The 21140-nt window shown below is 38.5% G+C and overlaps 1 protein-coding gene across 6 annotated transcripts in view; it reads left to right on the forward strand.

The window, feature by feature from the left end:
• The window catches only part of ADGRG6 (adhesion G protein-coupled receptor G6), a 168840-nt gene that overhangs the window by 90723 nt on the left and 56977 nt on the right, over positions 1-21140 (forward strand). For all 6 annotated transcript variants that reach the window (XM_045011402.1, XM_045011400.1, XM_045011403.1 and 3 more), the window contains 5 exons: positions 4840-4925; positions 7949-8001; positions 8095-8151; positions 17438-17580; positions 18471-18585. In XM_045011402.1, the coding sequence (XP_044867337.1) occupies positions 4840-4925; positions 7949-8001; positions 8095-8151; positions 17438-17580; positions 18471-18585 (454 nt within the window). The remainder of the gene's footprint in view (positions 1-4839; positions 4926-7948; positions 8002-8094; positions 8152-17437; positions 17581-18470; positions 18586-21140) is intronic.

Consider the following 21140-nt stretch of genomic DNA (forward strand, 5'->3'; position numbering starts at 1 on the left):
GCATATTTGAAAAGTGACTTATTTATATTTAGGCCTTTGACCAAATTGCCAAAAGAGGAAGAAGAAGAAGCATCTTCCCCAGAAGATGAATTTGAACTCTTCAACACACTTATTTCTACCAGCAACTATATACCTCATTCTTTAAAACCCTCTGCAAATATGCAGAGGAAACCAAATGAGATCCCTGGAAATGAAAAATTTGAAAGTAGTTTAGATACAATTCATAATGACAACCTACATGAAGATTCTGTTTTTTCCACACCTGAGCCAGAAAACATGAACAGAATCAGTAACACCTGGAACCCAGGCTATTTGGGTCTGCCAACACAGTATGTTAATATTGCTCCTTCTTTATCAGCAAGTTTTTGGACTTTGTACTATAATTTCAAACAAGAGTCTCCAGAGTTTTCTGGGGAACCTTCAGAAAGTTGGTGGTTCTCATTTAATAAACCACTTGTTTCCCCAACAAAGAAACAGCCATTTTTTAGTTCCCCTACTGCGGCTGATAATATCCTTATGCACACTACCATCATCAATACATCAGGTTACGGAACAGAAGAAATGAACTTTTCTAGCTATATGTCATCTTTGGATATGGAAAGCTTTAATTCAATTGTTCTGATCTCTTCACTAGGAATTTCAGAAAATACAAAAAGGAAAATATCACAGTCAAAAATGACCATTTTTCCTAACATAAATGTGTCTTCAAATTCTCATTTCCCTTCCCTGGAAATGTCTTCATATCAGCCTTCCATGCAGTTACAGATGAGTACCTTTGATATTTCACATGCAACTTTCACAGACGAATTTAAAAGTGTTGCTAGTTTACGCATACAGACTTGGGATCAAATTTCAAGTACTGATCAAATCAGCATGACCTTCCAACATCATAGGCAGACATTTGCTTCAATTTTCTTCACTTACTCAGCAGCCCAGCCTTCATGTACAGAGGATAACTATATTGCCTGTTTAGCTGACAGATCATCAGAGAGTTCAGTAACCTATACAAAAGCTAATGGACCATCACAATCACAAAACATATATATGGTCAAAGAGAGTAATGGAAAAAGTAAAGTTCAGCCAGATGTAGACACTGATTTTGTAGGAACATACAGCTCACTGCGTTCTAACTTCCTCACAAAGACAATGTCTTTGGAAAAAACAGACACTCTTAATTCAGAACAAAAAATCAGGGCCAGTGCACATCCTAACAGCTACTCAACATCATTGTTATTTTCTACACCCTCACTATCACAAAGTCTTCAAAATGATCTTGATCAAATTTCACCAAGCTTGGGTCAGCTATGGAATGTAGCAGAGTTAAATTTACTAACAAAGCTAGCAATTAAAAGCCACATAACTGTTCTAGAACAAAAATCTGTTGACGATCCAGAAATCAATCTGACTCCTTCTCTTCAAATGGGAGTGCTCTATGATGTAAATATTGGGAGTACTACTTTACTGATGTCAAATACTGAATCACTTCTTTCAGGAGGAGAATCAGAATGGGAGGTATACCACTATTCTAGCAGACAGACTGAAGGGTTTATTAATAAAGGAATGTCCTCTTTGAATTCCAGTAATATTCATACCACTGATTTGCAACTACAGATAATGCCTCTTTCTTTTGAGGCATACACCGATTATGGAAAAATAACAAATATCTCTTTTATTTTGGAACCAACAACAATTTCAGTAGTGACCAGTGCAATATCTCTGTCATCTCCATACAGTGGGACTTTTATTCATGCCACTGAGAGTATTTTAAACCATGCTGTAACAATAACCGGAGCAACTGTTCATCATTCTGTCTTGCAGTCCCAAAGATCAGCTTCTCAAGTAATGTACCACCAGTCTTCTATTTCAGCATATGAAAATCCCTTGGCCAATGCATCTGCTGGAACAAGCCAAATCTTCACCACTTACAGACCACTGAATCCACTTACCAGCTCCCCCAAATTAGTTTTGTCTTATTTATGTAACTCCTTCACTGAACTGAGCTGCCTGTGTGGACCTGAGGTCAACTACAGTATGTCAAGGCATTAAGCTAGATGTAGAGAAAATATCACCTCATCTGCTAGATATGCACTTTGTAGAACTGGATGTAGAAATAGCCAGATTTAATCCTTACATGTAGCTTCATGTAGATTGTAGAATAGCAATTTAATTACAGTAGGAGGGAATTTGTAACATGTTCCAAAATAATCTTAGCACGTGCCATTAACATGTGGTCTCTAATAGCTATCTTCCCATTCCCTAACCAATAGAGCTCTAAGGAGACTGCTGGGACAATAAGTTGATTGCCATCTATTTATTTATTATTCTGATGTTCATTATTTTTATTTTTAGATTTTTTTCAATTACAGTATTTACATTTTTGTGGCTTTGATTATTTTATAAAGTCAAATCCAGCGTCCAGCTCAAATTTAACAATTAAAGTTTTGAAAAATGTGAGTAACATGGATGGAGAGGGGGAATCCAATCGTGGTTATTTTGCTCATTTTCTATATTTTTGCAATTTTATTATTTTTATTTATTTATTTTTTAATGTTAAACTGCTTCAGTCCACTTTTCATCAATTATTTTCCTGTAAAAATAATTTTCTCCAAGTAACATTTTTAAGGGGGCGGGGGAAGCAATTTTGGATTCACCAGCTGTCCTGTAGTCTCCTGAGAGTGATTAGAAATGTAGAATAGTTCTTTGCTAGTCTGACTGAAACATGCTTTGGGTCATCATGTGGTGGTGACTGTGAAACTATTTAACACTAGTTAATAGATGCTGTGTTAGAAAAGTATTTTATTTTGTACATTAAGATGATTTCACTCATATTATATGACACGATATGACTATATAAGAGACTATACATATACTATGACACTGTGTGTGTGTGTGTGTATTTGTGTGTATATATATACACACATAAAATACATTATCTATAAATAATACATACCATGCATTTAATTATCTATATGCAGTATATACACCGTGTATTCTATATGTATATACATATAAAATACATTAACTATATATAGTATATACCATGTATTTTACAGTACAGTATATTTTCTCTTTCTGAGTCCAGACTTAAACATTCCATTTTCTTCCATGAAAAGATCACAGTAAAGATAACAATGAAAATGCCATCTTCAGAGTAAATCAAATAATGAATTTTTATCTTTATTTATTTATTTTTTAACTAGAAAAACATACATTAGTGTCCTTTAGGTTTATGACCTTTTGCTGTGAGAGTTTAGTTAAAACATTACTTGGCAATCAAGTTTCCTTTAAGGGCTTGATTCTGCACTGTTGAATTCAAAAGGAGTTTTCACACTGACCTTAGTGGCAGTAGGAGTGACCCTAACAAAGAGAAAAGCAAGCTCATGAGTAGGGCGATGCAAAATATTTACAATGACATTGGAAAATCTCAAGTCTCATTCAGAATCTATTCAACTCATTCTGTTTTTTCAACAGCCTGTAACATGATCTTCTATTTTAACAAAATCTTCAGCATTTTTGAAGTTTTGACTTTGATTTTTGAACTTGAAATCTCAAAAGGTTCAGAAAAGCCTGAGTGTCTGAGCTCTTCCACTCCAAGCCAGGACTATGGCAAGGCCTCTCCTCCACTGCTTCTCCAGTCAATGGACTATAAGAGTTGCCACAGACCCTCCGCACCCACTTAAGTCATAGGACCTATATAAATGGAGATCTGTGGACCATGCCCATGGCTAATACGGCATTCAGAGGCAGTGCTGATACCTTTTCCATAATTCATAGAGAGTAGGTAACCTGTATGGCTGCTCAGCTGGTGGAGTCCTCCACAGTCCATGTGTGGAGCTTAATTGGTTTGGAGGTCCTTGTGCCACCTCTCCACATCCAGATGAATTTCACACAGAGAGAGCCATTTCCCATGAAAGCTGGCAAAATTTAGCAGTGTTTTAAAGCACAATTCTTATTTTGTGAAAAGTCAAATTTTTGAGTTACAAAATGGCTTGGAACAAAACGTACTTTATTTATTATTTATGTATGTGTGAAATTTTGTAACAGGAAAAAAAGAGCTGTTTACCATCCTCATGAGTTTAGGGAGAATTTATCTAAAGTTAATTACTATCACTTCAAAATAGTCTTGTTCATGTTCTAAAGTTTCACTGTCATCTAAAATGTGACTCCTTAAAAAATGGCAAGATGAGGTTCTAGATTTATTGTATCTCAAGGGTTTCCAGATTAAGTTTGTTCATTTTACAGTTAAAATATGGTTTGTCTTTCTAACTGCCAGCTGTGCAAACTTAACCTGGGATTTGAGAACAAAGATTCTTCATGCAGTATTATGTCCAAGAAACACCCATCCAACCCTACTATCTTCAAATTCTGTCCTCAGTTATTTTGTTGCTTTTAAACTGATGGGTTCACATTTTATTCTCAGACCATTATAAATCCTGAAAGACTCCAGTAAAATCTGCGAAGTTTTTCTAGATTACACCAGATTATGTCCTGTTGAAAACTCAGTATTTACGATTATTTTATATTTATGGCATTTTCAGGATCCGACAATTACATTTCAGTCATATACAGAGTCATATTTACATATAAATTCCATTTTGTTGAACAGTAGGCCCAATCCTGCATTCCTGGGTGTACTCAAACTCCTATAATAACAAAGAGAGTTTTGGGTATACCAAAATGTGAGTTCAGGCCCTATTCACCAAGTTATCTTTTGCTACAAAAATACGGTCTTAATGTTTTAAACAGAGAAAGTTTGGCATATATTATCTAAAGTTTGGCAATATATTATGAATGATGTTCAATGTTTCTGATATTTGTAATGCTGTTTTTAATGGACAGGGGGGCTATTCTACAGGATTTCCATTACTCTCTTCAATTACAAGGCCATCTTACAGTCAAAAGTACAGAGTGTGGTGGCCGAATGGGTAAGTTAAGTTTCTTTCTATTTATGTGAGTTGTTATTTGTGGATCTGCACCTTAAATTACATCAAATTGATAAGAGTTGTGGAAAAGGGGGAACATCAAAGAAACCAGTTTGTCTAGTTTGTAAGCTCTCCGGAGCAGGGTCTGTCTTTGTGTTATTTGTTTGTACAGTAGTTAAAACAGTGGGAATATGCTCCTTCTTTAGGCCCTTAGGTACCATGGGTAAAATTTTCAAATGTTACCTAAGGAGCTTGGGAATTTAAGTCCCATTTTCAAGTGATGTAGGCATTTAGGGACGGAAATCAATGCCTGTTAAAAATGTAGCTCTTATACATCCGAGTCTCATTCAAAGTCAACAGGACTTAGGATCCTAAGTGCCTAAGTCACAATTGAAAGTAGTGCTTAGGCTCCTAAGTCACTTAGGCATTTTTGAAATGTTACTCTACAGCAATAAAAAATGAGGGGTTAACACTACTAGTGGTCCATGGACCAGAGTTTGCATATGTCTGGAGCAGAGATTCTCAAAGCCATGTATGCTTGCTATGATTGTCATAATACCAGAAACTGCCTTGTTTATTGTAGCATGCTCTCCCTGTGCCAGGCTAGTTTTATGTTGATACAAGGGATCCAGAAATGTCAAGCCACCAAATGTAGCTTGATGTGCATAAGTGGATGGACTGCAAACACAGGTCATCAAAGTGATGAGGAAAAGATCAGAAAATAATAAAGACACCACCAGAAAAAACTCTATCAGCAAGCTACTATTAGAATACAAAGAACTTCAAATATAATATTTCTGGAGGAGGCATAGCCCAGGGGAACCATGGAATTTTCCAAAATATCTTTTTCCTAATGTTAACATTTGACTGTAACATTTATTTATGTGTAATTAACTGCTTTCAAGCTAAAGTACATTGCACGTATAAGATTGTCTTAAAAATGAGGTCAACACATATACAAAAGCAGAAAAGTAGGCAGCACAATAAGATCTTGTTCTTGTCTATGTGGTGTTTTAGAATTTGATTTAGTACATTAACCTTCTCTACCTCATATTAGGGAGCTGTTTCAGACAGATTAGATATGTGACAGAATGTATTTTTATGTTCTGATAGCTGTTTGTTCTTGTTATTATTTGTTTGTTTATTTTATTTGTTTATTTATTTGGTGGTAGGATGCCTAGATAGGCCTTTTTATTTTTCATATAAATTTAAATAATTTTAATGGTAAATTACTATATATCTGTGAAAAGTTTTGATAATACAGCAACTTGAAGTGATATTTGCATGCTACCTACACATAATTTTATACCTAAAACAAATTTTTGGGCAAAACACCTTGGAAATATACAATAGTTGGAATATGCTTTAGAGCATTTTGATGTCAATAACTTTCCATAAAGTGTCACATTGTAAATTAGATCAGGTGATGGTTGATAGATGTAACTGAGGCTCATTACTTTTTTGTTAGTGGTTTGAGGTGGGCACTTTGCTATGTACATGTGGAGAGGCAGCCTTTCTATTTTTTTACTATTATTTTTTCCAGAAGAAAAATAGTTTCCTGATGATAGATTTATTGACACAAATCTGCAGTATTTATATTTCTGTAGCAAGAGACCCTGAATCTGTACATTCATTATTAAAATAAATTATACTCTATGAAATGACTGAGATAGATTTAATGATGGTTTTTGATGGATGTTGGTGCTGAAAAGTGACAATTATGCACTATATTCTTATTGACCTGCTGCATCTAAATATCTTAGAGAACATCCCCACAGTGCTCTTAAAGCAGTCAGTGAAAAGCTGGTCCATAGGGAGAGCACAGTTGGCTCCAGCTAGGTATTTCATACAGTGTAGGACCCTTAGGGGGAGATCAATGGAGTAGTTGAGTGATTGGGCTGTTTGCATTCCATTTGAACGATAGGAGATCTCATACCCTAAAATGGATTAAATACAGTGTGTCCATCTTGTATGTTACTCCCACAATGAGGTTACAAAGGGTCTAGTCTCAGTGTGCCAATCACCCTACTGCAAAGATCCATGGCGATCTGATGAAATTGTTCACTGCTATGGTGTTGAAGTCACTCAGTATGGACATCTGAGTTTTAATTCTTGAACATGGGCAAAAAAATACCTTGTTCCACTCTCCTGGCCACTGTAAAGTAGTCATTGAAAGAATGCAGTTGAGCACCTCAGGGCAGGCCGCAAAGTCTTTCTCCCCAGTACAGGTACTCTCTCAACTCTCAGTTTCCTCTCAAGACCACAGTCTGCGGAAACAAACAAATGAACAAACCCTCTCTGTCCACTGAACTTTCACCCCCACAAGTTACAATTTGATAATCCTCCCCAAATTTACAAAACCCTCCAATGTCATTCATAGAGCGGTGGTGCCAGGCAGCTCAATCCATTCCCTCCCCCAGCTTAAGCCAAACCATGAACATCCTCTGTAACCACTCCACTTCATAGGACTCTACCCCTCCATGTGGTCTGAACTTTTTGAGGGGAGGAAAGAGGGAATAGAAACTAGTATATCACCTCTTTATGTATTTAGGGCTAGACTCTGCACCCTTTGAAGTTAATGGTAATGCTCCCATGATCCTCAGTGGGGCAGGATCGGGCACTTCATGCCTATTTAAAGAAAAAGATTGAAACAAAGAGGTTCAGCAGCAGAATGTAGACTTTTGATGAAAATTTACAGCATATTTTCCATATCATTCAGTGCCCAGAAATCTTTCCAACCACAAACTTTACAGAAACAGTGGCATGGGGGAGTCTCAGCACCTCTTACAGTTGTCTATTGCTTTTATTAAGGGTCCCTTCCCCACTGAAACCCTCCACTTTGCACCGGTAAATGTACACATCTATTAAGGCCATAATCTCACAATGGGGAAATGTTATTCTCTTCATTTTGCTAAATAAAGGCCTTGTTTTTGGTGGGAGAAGGTGAGCTTATAAACTCTGCTAGATAATGCAGGGGCCTTTCTTTACCACACCATCCTTGTATTTATTCTCTCTGTATTTTTCAGCTAAATCAGACCTTCCAGAACTGGAATTATACCGTGTATGTGGTCAATATCAGGTAAATGTTGGTGATGATTGGGAAAATACCTGATTTAAGTCCTTAGTGGAGTTACAACGCACTAATTGCTATTTATGCTTCTTGCTTTTTAAGTATTCAGCCAACCACTGTGAACGAACTGCCAAGGGAGAAAAGAAGCACTGATCAAAGGTAACGTTCTGGGACTTTTTAGTGATAGAGGCAACATATACTATCAAAATTGTGTGTGACATAATTGCATGCTATGGGTTACACCCTTCCATTTGGTAAATGTCATTTATGGCCACCTACTGTCCTGGATCTGCACACAAGCCTCACATTGGTATGATGTGTATTGTAATTTAAACTACCTTCGATTTAAATCAGGTTGTTCAATGAGCTCCTTAAAACTTGGCTGATCATTTTGCAAAACTTAATTTTTCCTGTCACAAAATGTTGCAGACCCGTCTAACATACATGGAAGCAATATCCATTCTTCTGTCCCAGCACTATCTATCTTACGGTTTTCTATAGCACCCATCACTGGTATCTAAGCACTATCTCTGGAAAGAGGTATTTTTTTCTCCTCTGCCTCATCTCTAAGGGCCTGATCCAAAGCCTATTGAAGTCAATAGGAGTCTTTCAGTTGATTTCAATGGACAATGGATCGAGACCCAGCTGGTAGAAAATCATGCTGGAACTGAATGCCAAGTTGATGCAAATCACATTACTTACCACATGCCCTCACTTCCTGATTTCAGTGGGCTGCTGATTAGGCAGTGGGGTTGGGATTTGCAAAGATAGCCTAAGAAAGTTAGGTGTCCAACTACCATTGAAAGCCTGTGAGAGTTGGATGGGGCTAACTTTCATGGGGCTCTTTGAAAAGTCTAGGCTGTGGGAGGCAAATGAGAAGGATGCTGCTCTTCTGACCGAATCAAGGGCAGGTGGCCAAAACACACTGGCTGCTGTGGAGTAAAGTGAGACTGAGTATGGAATGCATCTCCTGGCAATGTAGGTAACTGCTTTGTCATTAAGATGGACATGAGAATTGTTGTGATAGGATAGAGCCTTTTATCCCATGGTAGCCCATTCAGGGATCATTATCCGGAGCTAGTTTCTGATGCTCTCAGTTCTTGTACACTCTTCCTTACTCTTAGTGACCTGACAACAGCCTGTGAGAGATAGATGTTGTCACCACTGAGGGAAGGAATCAAGGGATGCCGAGGGGATGAAAAGGTTTTCCTTCCAGTGTCTTTACATCTCTTACAAGAGAAGTGGCTGCCCAGCTTGTCAGCAGCCCTGCTCCCCTAGTACAGTAACAGGAGACTCAAGGCGGTTTCAGCCTCCCATCCTCCTACTATGAGCCCTAGGACTTTTTTCTCCCTTCTCTCTATATCCGTCCCTAAGAAAAGAAGGGAAAGAGGAAGAAATATCTCTTTCTACTTATAGTGCTGTGTAAGTGCTCTGTCTGACAAGGTGCTAAGAGTTCTGGGTCCAATCCAGTAAAGCATTTCAGCATTACTTAACTTTAAGCATGTGAGCTTTACTTCAACAGGACTATTCACATACTTAAAATTAAGCGTGCCCTTAGAGTGCTTTGCTGGATCAGGCCCAGAGAGTTCGACACCATATAGGGATTGAGCCCTGAGATACATGTTCAGCTCTGCACATGACTTTATCAGAGGACTGTCCCCAGACAGGCAGCCTTCAGGAACTGGAGGCAAAATCCAGGAAATCCAAAATAAAGTGCTCAATTAAACTATTAATTTAAAAATAACCCTCAGCTTTACTCTAGAGTACCTTGTGATATCTAAAAGTATTGGCTGGGGAGTAAAACCACCCTCTAAATCTCTTTTTTAAGAAATAGGCATGTGCAGTTCTGATTGTAAGATTTTGTCCTTTTCTTTTTTCTTTTAGTTCTTGGAGTTTATATTGCTCCTTCAATATCCTTCTCATCCCACTGTGTTCACTGTCATGTTGTAAGGAGTTAGCCTAGCTGCTATGCAATTAATCTAGCTGTTATGAATCCTCCTAACATCTAACAATGTGAATTTACGGGCACTGTATATGAACACTCCCTTTTCTTGATACTTCACTCATCACATTGCATTTCAGAGGTAATGGGGATTATGTCTAACTCAATACTGTACAATTTTTCAGAATTAAAGGTCTGATCTGAAGGCCAAATAAATGCAGTGGCTTCAATAGACTTTGGGTCAAGCCCAAATAGAATAGAAAGCATTGTCCCTTCATTATGAAGTATTTATTTCAAATACTAATTGTGTTACATATAACAAGAGTCTGTTTCATATACTCCAAGTTGTTGTATAGCACATACTACACAAAAAATAAAAGATCTATAAGGCCCTTGATTACATCTGAAGAAACTGACTGAAATAATTGAGATTGGCTGGGTGGAATTTAGCTCAATGGGTGTTTTGAGTAGAAATTAAAATCACATGCTGTATCTTTCTAGTGTTTTTATATTAGTGACATGTATTTTCATCTTGTAATGCCATATAGAGTGGAATCCACTGGGAAAGCCTGTATTCTTCCAGTGCCAGCAACAAGTGTATATGCATTTCTCACAATACACTGTCTTGTCATTGCAAAAGCAGGGGATTTATCTTCCCAGTTGCCTCCACTGTTCCTGTCTCTAAAGGCCAGTCTTTCAAATCCTTGCAACTCACATATATTAGTACATAGGTATTTGTAGTATTGACAAAGAGGAAATCAATTGAATCTCAGGTGAAGACCCAAAAAACCACCTCCACTGCTACTTCCTCCAGACTGTTGACTTTAAAATGTTTGTTAAAATTTTTCAGTTTCACGTTTTTCTTGGACAAGATTCTAAAGAAACCAAATAGCATTTAGGGTATCATTTATACCTATGAAAAGTTAGCTGGTAACACTTGTAAATCTTTATCCAAATGGAGGTAATGTTTATTTCTTACTTTTAGGATGATTTGGTAGAAGATCTTAAACTTTCTTTTTTTATGGATGAGTCTTGCTCTCAATGTGTATTCATAAGGATTTTGTAAATACATTATCAAAGATTATATTTTCTTGTTTTCTATTCTATGGACAGTCATAAATAATGCTGATCTCTTAGTTTCAGGAAGCCCAATATGTCATCTATCTAATAAATTTCCCTTTGCTTTCAAATATTTTCATTCAACTTTCCCTCAGGTTTTCTCTAAACCCAGGTTGGCTCCAAATATAAAACTTCAGTCCTAGCCCATAAGCAGCATGGCCTTAGACCTTATCTTCTGTAGATGTAATCCTATTTGTCTTCGTCTTTTTAACTCACTCAGCATCATCTCTCACCTACTTTTCTCTGACTTTTGCTCAGAATCATGGTCTTGGTTCTTTAATTTAACTGTCTTAGTATCTATCCTCTTTTTTTGCATACATCCAATAATTTTTTAATGCTCTAACCTCACTCTCTCTCTCTCTCTCTCTCTCTGCCCTCATCGTGCGTATAACTATTTCATTCAATAGTTTGAACTACTTCCACACTGCTTCCACTCTAGTCATTTTCTGCTGTTTTACTCTAATCTGTTTCCATCCTCATTTGCTATATTGCAGCCATAACTTTTAAAACAGCCTCAGCATAGTACAGTTCTTCATCAGACCTCCTGAAGTGATGGATGCAGAACCCATAGATACAGAATTACACAGAGGGAACATGGGAGTGGAGAAGCTGTCATTTTGGGTCATGTTAAAAATAGATATTTTCAATAAAAGTTATAAACAATTACATTCTGGAGAAGAGAAAAACAAAATACAAACATGGAAGGGGCTTGTTACTCTTGCATTGCTGAGCTCTTTGAGCTGAAACAATCCAAAGTACACTGTGCTTATGATGTGATAATTCAATGTGATGATGAGAGTCTCATGCAATGCCAAGTCCAAAAGTGAATATTATTATCAGCACCTTGAACACGTGTAAAGATCTCTGGATGGCAGCAATGTGACAATATCATGCATTGGTAGATTATTAACTAAAGTAAGAGACAGAATTTTATCACAACAGTGCTGTAGTTTTGTGTGTGTTTAATTTTCTCTTCTTAGTAGCAGTGTCTCTATCTCAGAAGGCGCTGGTTCAAAATAGAGTTGAAAGGACACTCCAGATGGGGTATAAGCACAATGGTTTGTGAGCATGGTGGTCTTTTCTCCCTGCCATTTTGCACAAATCTTTAACAATAAAGTAAATTTGTGTTCTTTCTGCAGATAAAATGTGCATGTTTTTTGTTTCTTCCATTGATTCCTTGCCCTTTTTGACACCACACATTTCTTCTGCTGCTCCTGCTGCTTTTCCCAGAAAGTTCCTACAGATCCTAGGTGTAGCCATATGATCAAGGTTGGGTCATTTGGGTAAGAGAAATGGCTTCCACAGAGCTATTCAGCACCCCCACTTTCCTTATGCTTTTTTCCAAGCAATTTTGCAAACCTTGAGCCTTGATTTCATATATGAGCTTTTCTCCACTTACCAGCAAAATAAGATTGTGCTTGCTCCAACCTCCACTACTTGACTGTCATAATTTTGGCCCATACTCTGTACTTAATCACTCCTACTACAGGCAATAGCAGTTCTAACTACTGTTTAACAAATAAAAAATCAGTCACTGTTAACATGTTTAAAAGATCAGTTGCTAAATCTACGTAGAAATCTCGTCCCTTAGACATGAAAAGAAAGAGCTGAGCAAGAAAGAAAAAAAGTTCTACCAGGTCTGATTCTGCCCATTAAAGTCAGTAGGAGTCTGCTATTAATTTCAGTAAGAAGAGAATCAGGCTTCTGATGAATTCTGGGTGTTGTGATGTTTAATGGAATATTTAATGAATTCTTGAGACTAGATAGACTACTGTTTAGAAAGTGTTATGGCTTCAGCCAAGAGTTAGCAGTTCAGGGCCCCCTGTTCTTGTTTTTATTGTTTTTGGTAAATTATCTTTAGTCATTTAAGTGTGTGACAAAATATAAAGAAGGCACATAAGAGTTTATGGAGGAAGCTGGCATAGTGCCCGACACTCCCATTGTTCATAATTGCTTTCAAATACATTATGAAGTATAAATACCAGAGTTCATATAAAGTAACACAATTGTAATGTCTGCTCTTATTTTAAAAAAATCCTGCTAAACTCTACTGCAAAATCACTCAGCATTGGCCCAACTCTGCTTCCTTTGAAGCCAATGGAAGTGATATCACTGAATTCAATGGGAGCAGAATGCTGAGCACTTTTGAAAATCCAACTCTGTGCGCACACATTTGCTTTTTAAAAGTGTTTTATTTCTGTGTAAATATTTTGCTTGTGAAAGATACCAAATTCTGAGTCCTGGAGACTGAAGTCCTCTTGTACCCATGGAAAAGGTACAAGGTTCTCCACAAAGCCTCACTAGTATATTTTAGCCATGACCTGTAGGGAAGGCCTCTGTGAGCAAATGGGTTATTCAGTCTGCGTGCTCATTCAATCCTTGGCCTCTCTGATGCAACTGCCAATAAGGAGCCTTGATCCAGCTCCCATTGTCTTCCATTTAACCTTTCCATTGACTTCAGTGGGAGTTGGGTGGGGCCTGAAGTTATCAGAGCGCTAGTTGTACTTGGTTATTTTGTGATGTCGACAACTTAATGATAATGTAACAAATCCATTTCACATAAGATGGCATCAGCCTTTGGTCACTGTTGACACAACATGGATTTTAACACTTTTTTTTCCCTTTACTGCAGCACTTCCCTTTTAATTTGTAGCAGATTGTAGGTTTTACACTGGATCATGACATACCGTATTATATTAATAGTAAGCACCTATATAAGACTGAATACCAATGCAAAGCAAATGTTACATTCTGAAGCAAATTCAGTATGATCAACTATTTGTCTTGCCACTCCAATTCTATGAGGAGGCATGTAACCCAAACAAAGACACATAGGCATTGTCATATTGGATCAGAGCAGTGGGCCATCTAGTCCAGTACCCTGTCACTGAAAAAAGCTAGTGCCAGATTCTTCGGAGGAAGGTGTAAGAAACCCTGAGGGGGAAAATTATGGAATAATTTATCCATAGAGGAAGTTTCCTCCTAATCCATGTCTGTTTGTGGTTAATTTATATCCTGAAACGTGAGGATTTATGTCCCTTCTAAAATATCCACTTCTTCTTGTATTATGAGAGGGTAACTAGAAGTTCCTGACTTACCTTCTCTATACTACAGATTACTGTGTATATGTCTATCATGTATCCTCTTATTTGTCTGCTCTCTAACCTAAACATTCCCAGTCTTATCAATATTACCTTATTTAGAAGTCTCTCCATGTCTCAAATAATTTTTGTTGGTCATCTACAAACTCCCTCTATTCTGCTATATCTTTTTATAGGTAGGGTGACCAGAATTAAAATTATTCCAGGAAAGGGCCCTCCTATTGATTTATGTGATGGGATTATCAGATTTTCAATATTAATTCCGTTCCATATCATTTGAACATTTTGCCTGCTGTGTGGACCACCACTGCTCATTGACCAGATGTTTTCATTGAGTAGTTCACAATCATGGCTGGCTCTTTTTTCTTGAATAGTTGCAATTAATTCAGAATTCAGCAACAAGTAGTTCAAATTATTCCTTCCAAGTCATGCACCCATCTGTGCTGCAGATCATATTGCATGTATCCCAGTGTATGTTTAAACTTGCTACTAATTTACGAACATCTTCAAAAACTGCATAACAAAATAAGATGTGTAGAGAGAAGCTGAAATAGCAGACAAGTCAAATTTCCAAAAGTGCCTTGTGACTTATGAGCCTAAGTCCCAATGAATTTCAATGGGTGTTAGGATCCTAAGACGTTTAGCTGTTGATAATTTTACTCTATGTATTTAAAAAAAAATGGATTCCTAGCCCCTGAACAATAAGTTTACAATGATAACAAAACTAATTAATAATGACTTGGTAGCTGAGAGACTACAGTTGCATTCTGAAAAAGGACATATTAAATACATGATTAGTTCAGCCAATTAACATTATACAAGGAATAAGAGACAAAAGAAAACTCTGCTGTAATAATAATTGATTATTTATATTTCAGTGTGATCTACTTTACTGTATGTAGTGCATTCCTTTGGGGCTATATTGTGGCTTTTAGGACATGGCCTACTTGGTGGCAGCTCCAAGAGTCATTGTGCCTGAGGGAAGCTCATCACTCTGGTAGCAGTGATGGAAGCATACTTGCACCTCTGTTATATCCTGGATCAGGGTGCAATATGTGCTATCCTCCTCCTTCCGTGTCAGCTCCACTCAGCTGACTTGTGAAGAAGGCAGCAGTCTTCCATGGGTTTCTCACAGCTAGTGCTAGCTTCATCTTTCCCCCATCTTCCACACTTATGCCAGATAATCACAATCTATTCTTCGATACACAGTGATTTCAGTGTGAAAGAATTTGTCATTATGATTTTTGAACGGAGTTTCATATAAACATCCATTTGCTATAGTATTACTACCTTCAAGATACATTGTGAAGGATGAATGTGTGTTTTAAGGTTGGGATCACCCATCATTACATCACTAAAGCAGTGTTTCCTCATTGACATTTACATGAAAATTAGCCTACTATTTCACAAATTCAAACTACATTTCGTATTTCAACATCAAAATGTTCTTTGTCTGGGATCTGACTGCTACAAAAATGGAGGTAAATGATCAGCTCAGAACTGTGTTAGTAATCAAGTTAAAGCGATTATTATCTATTACAGGTTGTTAACATGAGTCATTTTGTACAGCTTAATGTTTGTAATGTATGTCAAAATATAAAGGAGTTCCATGTTACACAATATGTACAGCATATGCTGTAAGAGTTATCAAAAGCCAGATAAACAGAATAGTTTAGCAGATGTTCTTTATTAGTGCTGCATAATCAATGTTTCCTCCTTGTAAATAGTCAGGATAACTAACCCATTTATAGCTGATCTATCATTACTCCTGTTGTTCTGTTGCCATTAGAGCATGGCTTTGATTGCTGAATGTCCAAAGTCACATTCTGATTAGCTGGTAGGGGGAAGAGGGGCTGAAACTGACATGCTCCTCAGACAAGTCTCACTCTTCCCCTGAAATAAATGCCATAATAACCCCTTTACCACTGTCACCCTTGTGCTTCACAGTGCACCCTAAGCATGTATCAATAGTCTGCTAATGCACAGCCTATTGAGGTTATAGCTGTGAATTAATATTCTGTTGAAGCCAATGGAATGTTAGGATGAACTTGGTAAGTGTGATAGCACAGCAGGGATGAGCTTTCTAGAGGTACCTGTAATTCTTCTGCAGCAGTAACTCTACTGGGGCCACCCACATCCAAGGCAAATGTGTGACTAGTGGCCAGGTTTAAACATTTGCTCAGCAATATAAAAGAAAAACTGTATATTTACTAGTGCAAGAGCAGAGAATAAATATTTCTATTTATATAAACAGTAAATATGTGCCTATTTGTGCACTGGCATCTCTCCTTTCAGCTTCCAAGGAGCCCATCATTGAGCCTGGCTCCTGGTTCAGTGTTATGCCTTCCTACTACTAGCCTGGCACAACCCTTGGACATCTTCTTGTTTCTCCTCTAAGCATTTTTCCTATACCTTGGGGTACTCACATTTCTTGATGAGGTTTTTGAGCATTGGCTGTTTATCCCTATGACCTGGACTTCTCTCTTGTCTTAGAACAAGTCTAGCTGGGACCCCTCTTTTCATTTCACCATTCCATCTGAATGGCCAGCAATGATATCCTGCATCCAGAAAGTCCATGAGTCTGGACAAGGGGAAGATATTGTTCTAATTCCCACACAGGAGAGGGACCAAGGCTCAAGAAAGTATCAATGGGTTTCTGTCCCAAACAGTTATTACTATTCTACGACTACTTGTTTCTATTCGACTAAGCAGCTAATCTTTCCTAATTAGGGGTAATATTTTCCAAAGTAACTAAATGACTTAGTAGCCAAATCTCATTGACTTTCAATGGGACTTTGGTTCCTAAGTCACTAAGGGCCAGATTTTTAAAAGTACTTAGGCACTTAAAGATACAGACAGTTCCCAAGTAGGGTTTTCAAAAGTATCTAGATGCTTTAGAAAGTCCATCTAGCCACCTACCTGTGTCTTTAGCTACCTAAATACCTTTCAAAATCTGACCCTTAGGTGCTTTTAATATTTTTACCTTCGATCTTTTAGAGAATTGCCTCAATAATAGTAGCTGCTGGTGGGATTTCCCAACAGTGCCAGGTTTGGAGGGCTATGTGTGTAAGAGAAGGCTAATTTACAGGTAAGGAACAATATTTTCTGAGTTATTCCCTCCATATTGGGATAGACATGGTTTGCTCGGTCTCTCTCATGACATATAGGGCAGGTACCTTCATCATAAACCTTATTTAAGATGGTTGGATATTTTAATTTCAAAACCCTGATTCCTTTGTTATATCTCATTCTGATTCAAACACTGGGATAATTTTCCTTGCAGATTTGTGGTTTGGGCTCTTCTGGTTTACAACTCTACCAACAACATCAGTTTAGAAGAGCAAGCCATCCGGCAGAAACTCATAAGCAATAATGAAACCATAGGGGATGGACTGAGAGTCCATACAGTGGATGTTGATCCAGTAGGTAGGTAAAGAAGTTTCAACTTTGCCATTCTTCAGGTTTTGTTTGCTTGCCCCAAAAAAAGTCCCTTCCCCTGCTCCCCCTATTTAGTGAACACTAAAGGCTCTAACAATGGATTTCCCTATTGTATTGAATCATAGAATAATAGAATATCAGGGTTGGAAGGGACCTCAGGAGGTCATCTAGTCCAACCCCCTGCTCAAAGCAGGACCAATCCCCAACTAAATCATCTCAGCCAGGGCTTTGTCAAGCCTGACCTTAAAAACCTCTAAGGAAGGAGATTCCATCACCTCCCTAGGTAACCCATTCCAGTGCTTCACCACCCTCCTAGTGAAAAAGTTTTTCCTAATATCCAACCTAAACCTCCTACACTGCAACTTGAGACCATTACTTCTTGTTCTGTTAACTGCTACCACTGAGAACAGACTAGCTCCATCCATCTCTTTGGAACCCCTTTCAGGAGGTTGGAAGCAGCTATCAAATCCTCCATCATTCTTCTCTTCTGCAGACTGAACTCTGGTATCTTCTAATTCAGATAAAAATTATGACCAGACAAATAGGGCCATCAATGGACTCTCAGTAACTGGTCTGTGGGCTTCAAATTGCCATTCTGATATCCAAGTTCTCGACTGCTAACTCAGCATAGCTCTTTAGGCTTCAGCGGAGTTATGCCAATTTACAGCAGCTGATGATCTGGCCTGGTAGGTCCGGGACAAAGGTGTACAATGTACAGCACCCAGACATTACAAACATGTTGTAGGCACCCACCGGAGAAAAGATCTTTAACAGAATGGTTAAAAAAATGTGATGCAAGAGAGACTGATAAATTAAGCTATAATTTACTTGATAAAAGTTAAGATCTGTTCTCATTTATGCACATTGTTGTTCTGTAGAAAAATGTACAGCTGAAGAAAACCCTCTGAACTATTTCTGGCCAGATACCAGGCCCACTGGAACCAACTTTACATTGTGCCATGGGAGCTCAGTCCAGATTGCATCAAGAACATGGTAAGTAATCATGGAGACCTGTCTAGAAGCTGTGAGCTGTCTAATGGCAAAACCAATATTCAGTATTCTCATTTTAGTGTGTATGCCATTTAAATTGTGTCCGATTTAGCCCATGAATGGATCCGTGTTATTTTAAAGTGAGGTTACTTTCATATTGTGACACATGCAGGCCCAAATAGCACAGAGAGGCACATGTTGCTGGAGTAGAGATATCTCCTTGATTAGTAATAACCAGGAAAAGATACAAATAGACATCACTTCTTCAAGGTGTAATGAGACCTGCAAATACTATCTGGTCAAAAAATAACTATAATTGTATCTTCTTACCTAACAGATCTGCTCCCTGTGTATCTTCAAATCATTCTTTTATTTAACTGTCAAAAATAATGTTTTACTACAGCTAGTACTTCAAAACCAATAGTAAACTGGATTCTAAACTGATTTGTCCATCACAGACAGTATTCTCAGCTGAATTCTGGTTGAAGAGGTTTATTTGGTAGGTTCTGAGACCTCTCATCTAGTTAAAGCAAAGTCGGACTCACATTAAATACTTTGAAAAGTGCACTAAAATCCGTAGATTTAACAGAGATACTGGTTTTATGGCTCATTACAACAATTCGTAACACACCCGACTGCCTGCAAACCCTCCATTGTCCTACAGTATAGATATTAATCGCCTGTTTCATTTTAAGTGTGTGTGAACCACTTAGCAATCTGTTCCACCTTGTATTTCATTTGGACATTCTGGTTATCTTCCCCAGGCCTGAGGAAGAACTCTGTGAATCTCAAAAGCTAGTCCTTTCCACTAGCAGAAGTTGGTCCAATAAAAGATATTACCTCACCTACCTTGTCTTTCTCATTTCCTGGGACCAGCACAGCTACAGCACCAAAATGGGCAGTTTGGCAGTAGTTAGTAGTAGCAGGGAGTAAAGATGTGGCTAAGGCTTTAGGCTGCAGGTTTTTAGGTTTAGACTGGGGACTCAGTAGACTTAGGTTCAGTATTTGGCCCTGCCATAGACTTGCAGTGTGAGCTTCAGCAAGGCACTTAATCTCTCCATGCCTCAATTCCCCACCTGTAAAATGGGGGTAATAATCCTGCCTTTCCTCCACGCATTGATCTGTCTTCTCTATTCAGACTATAAATTTTTCAGAGCACCGACTGTCCTTTCCTGCATGTTTGTACAGTACCTATCACAATGAGGCTTTAATCTAGGCATGATGGTGATACCAATTATGGTAATAACTATAGTTAATATGATAGCCATAAGCAATAATACAGGCTAATAATGAATACTTTTAACGCCGTAAAAAGACTTATCTGCCTACATTGTATCTGGGACATGGTCTGAGAAGGCTGATCCAGCTCTTTTACTTTCTGGAAACAACATGGCAACATGAACATCAGCCTAAAGGTTTTGTGCCAGACAGGAAAACAACCAGAGTTTGTGTTTAACTAACTTACTTCCTCAGCCTGTTAATCTTGTACAAATACCATTAGGTTCTGATTGAACAACATTTGTTGCAAAATAGTTGGGGCAGGGGTCAAACTGTTTTGATGTGTGTGCCACTGAGTGACTACACATTGAAGCTCCTGGCCTTTACTGCCCCAGGACTGCTTATCTCTATTGCACACTCATTGGGGCCTACACAATAACTTTGATTGTCAGCATAAAATATTTCTAATCCAAAATTTTTATTCTGCTTTGTAGCAGGCTTTTCTTGCCTAGCAGTCTCCAGTAACTCTTGCCAATACTGGGAACAAAAAAAAAGCAGGCAACTACATGCTCAGCTGCTACACTGTAGAAACAAAAAGATACCAAAGATTTGTGTGTGTGTGGTTTACAAAGGATGAAATGCATAGCCAAAATGTGTAAGCATTCTGCCATCTGTTGTGAAAATGGTGGGCGTGATTAAGTGAAAAATGACAGTCAGGGGCAGCTCCAGGCCCCAGCACGCCAAGCACGTGCTTGGGGCGGCATGCCGCGGGGGGTGCTCTGCCGGTCGCCGGGAGGGCGGCAGGCAGGGTGCCTTCGGCGGCATGCCTGCGGAGGGTCCGCTGGTCCCGCGGCTCCGGTGGACCCTCCGCAGGCACGCCTGCGGGAGGTCGACTGGAGCCGCGGGACCGGCGACCGGCAGAGCGCCCCCCGCAGCATGCCGCTGTGCTTGGGGCGGCGAAATGTCTAGAGCCGCCACTGATGACAGTGGAGCAGAAATTCAGTGATGTTTTGATCCCACCCCTCAAAAAAGGCTCAAATAGACAGCCTAAGTAGTTTAACCTGTCCCAGGCATGGAGGAAAATGTTAAATATAGTAATGTCTCTGTGACACTGGGTCCTAAGCAAACCCCACAGCAACAGAAGACTGATGTGGCCTGCAAACATTGTACAGTATGAATCACAGATTTGGCAGTGCAGAGGTAACCAGGTGTTGGTTAGCACATCAGGGAAACCTACTGCCGTGCTCTTGATGATGCGTGGAACTCACATACTCAGTCATAGAAAAAATGTTAGAGGGACAATGTCAGGTTACAATTTATATTTCCCAAAGCTACATTAA

This window comes from Mauremys mutica, chromosome 3 (genome assembly GCF_020497125.1).
Source record: "Mauremys mutica isolate MM-2020 ecotype Southern chromosome 3, ASM2049712v1, whole genome shotgun sequence".
In the NCBI taxonomy this organism is placed as follows: Eukaryota; Metazoa; Chordata; order Testudines; family Geoemydidae; genus Mauremys; species Mauremys mutica.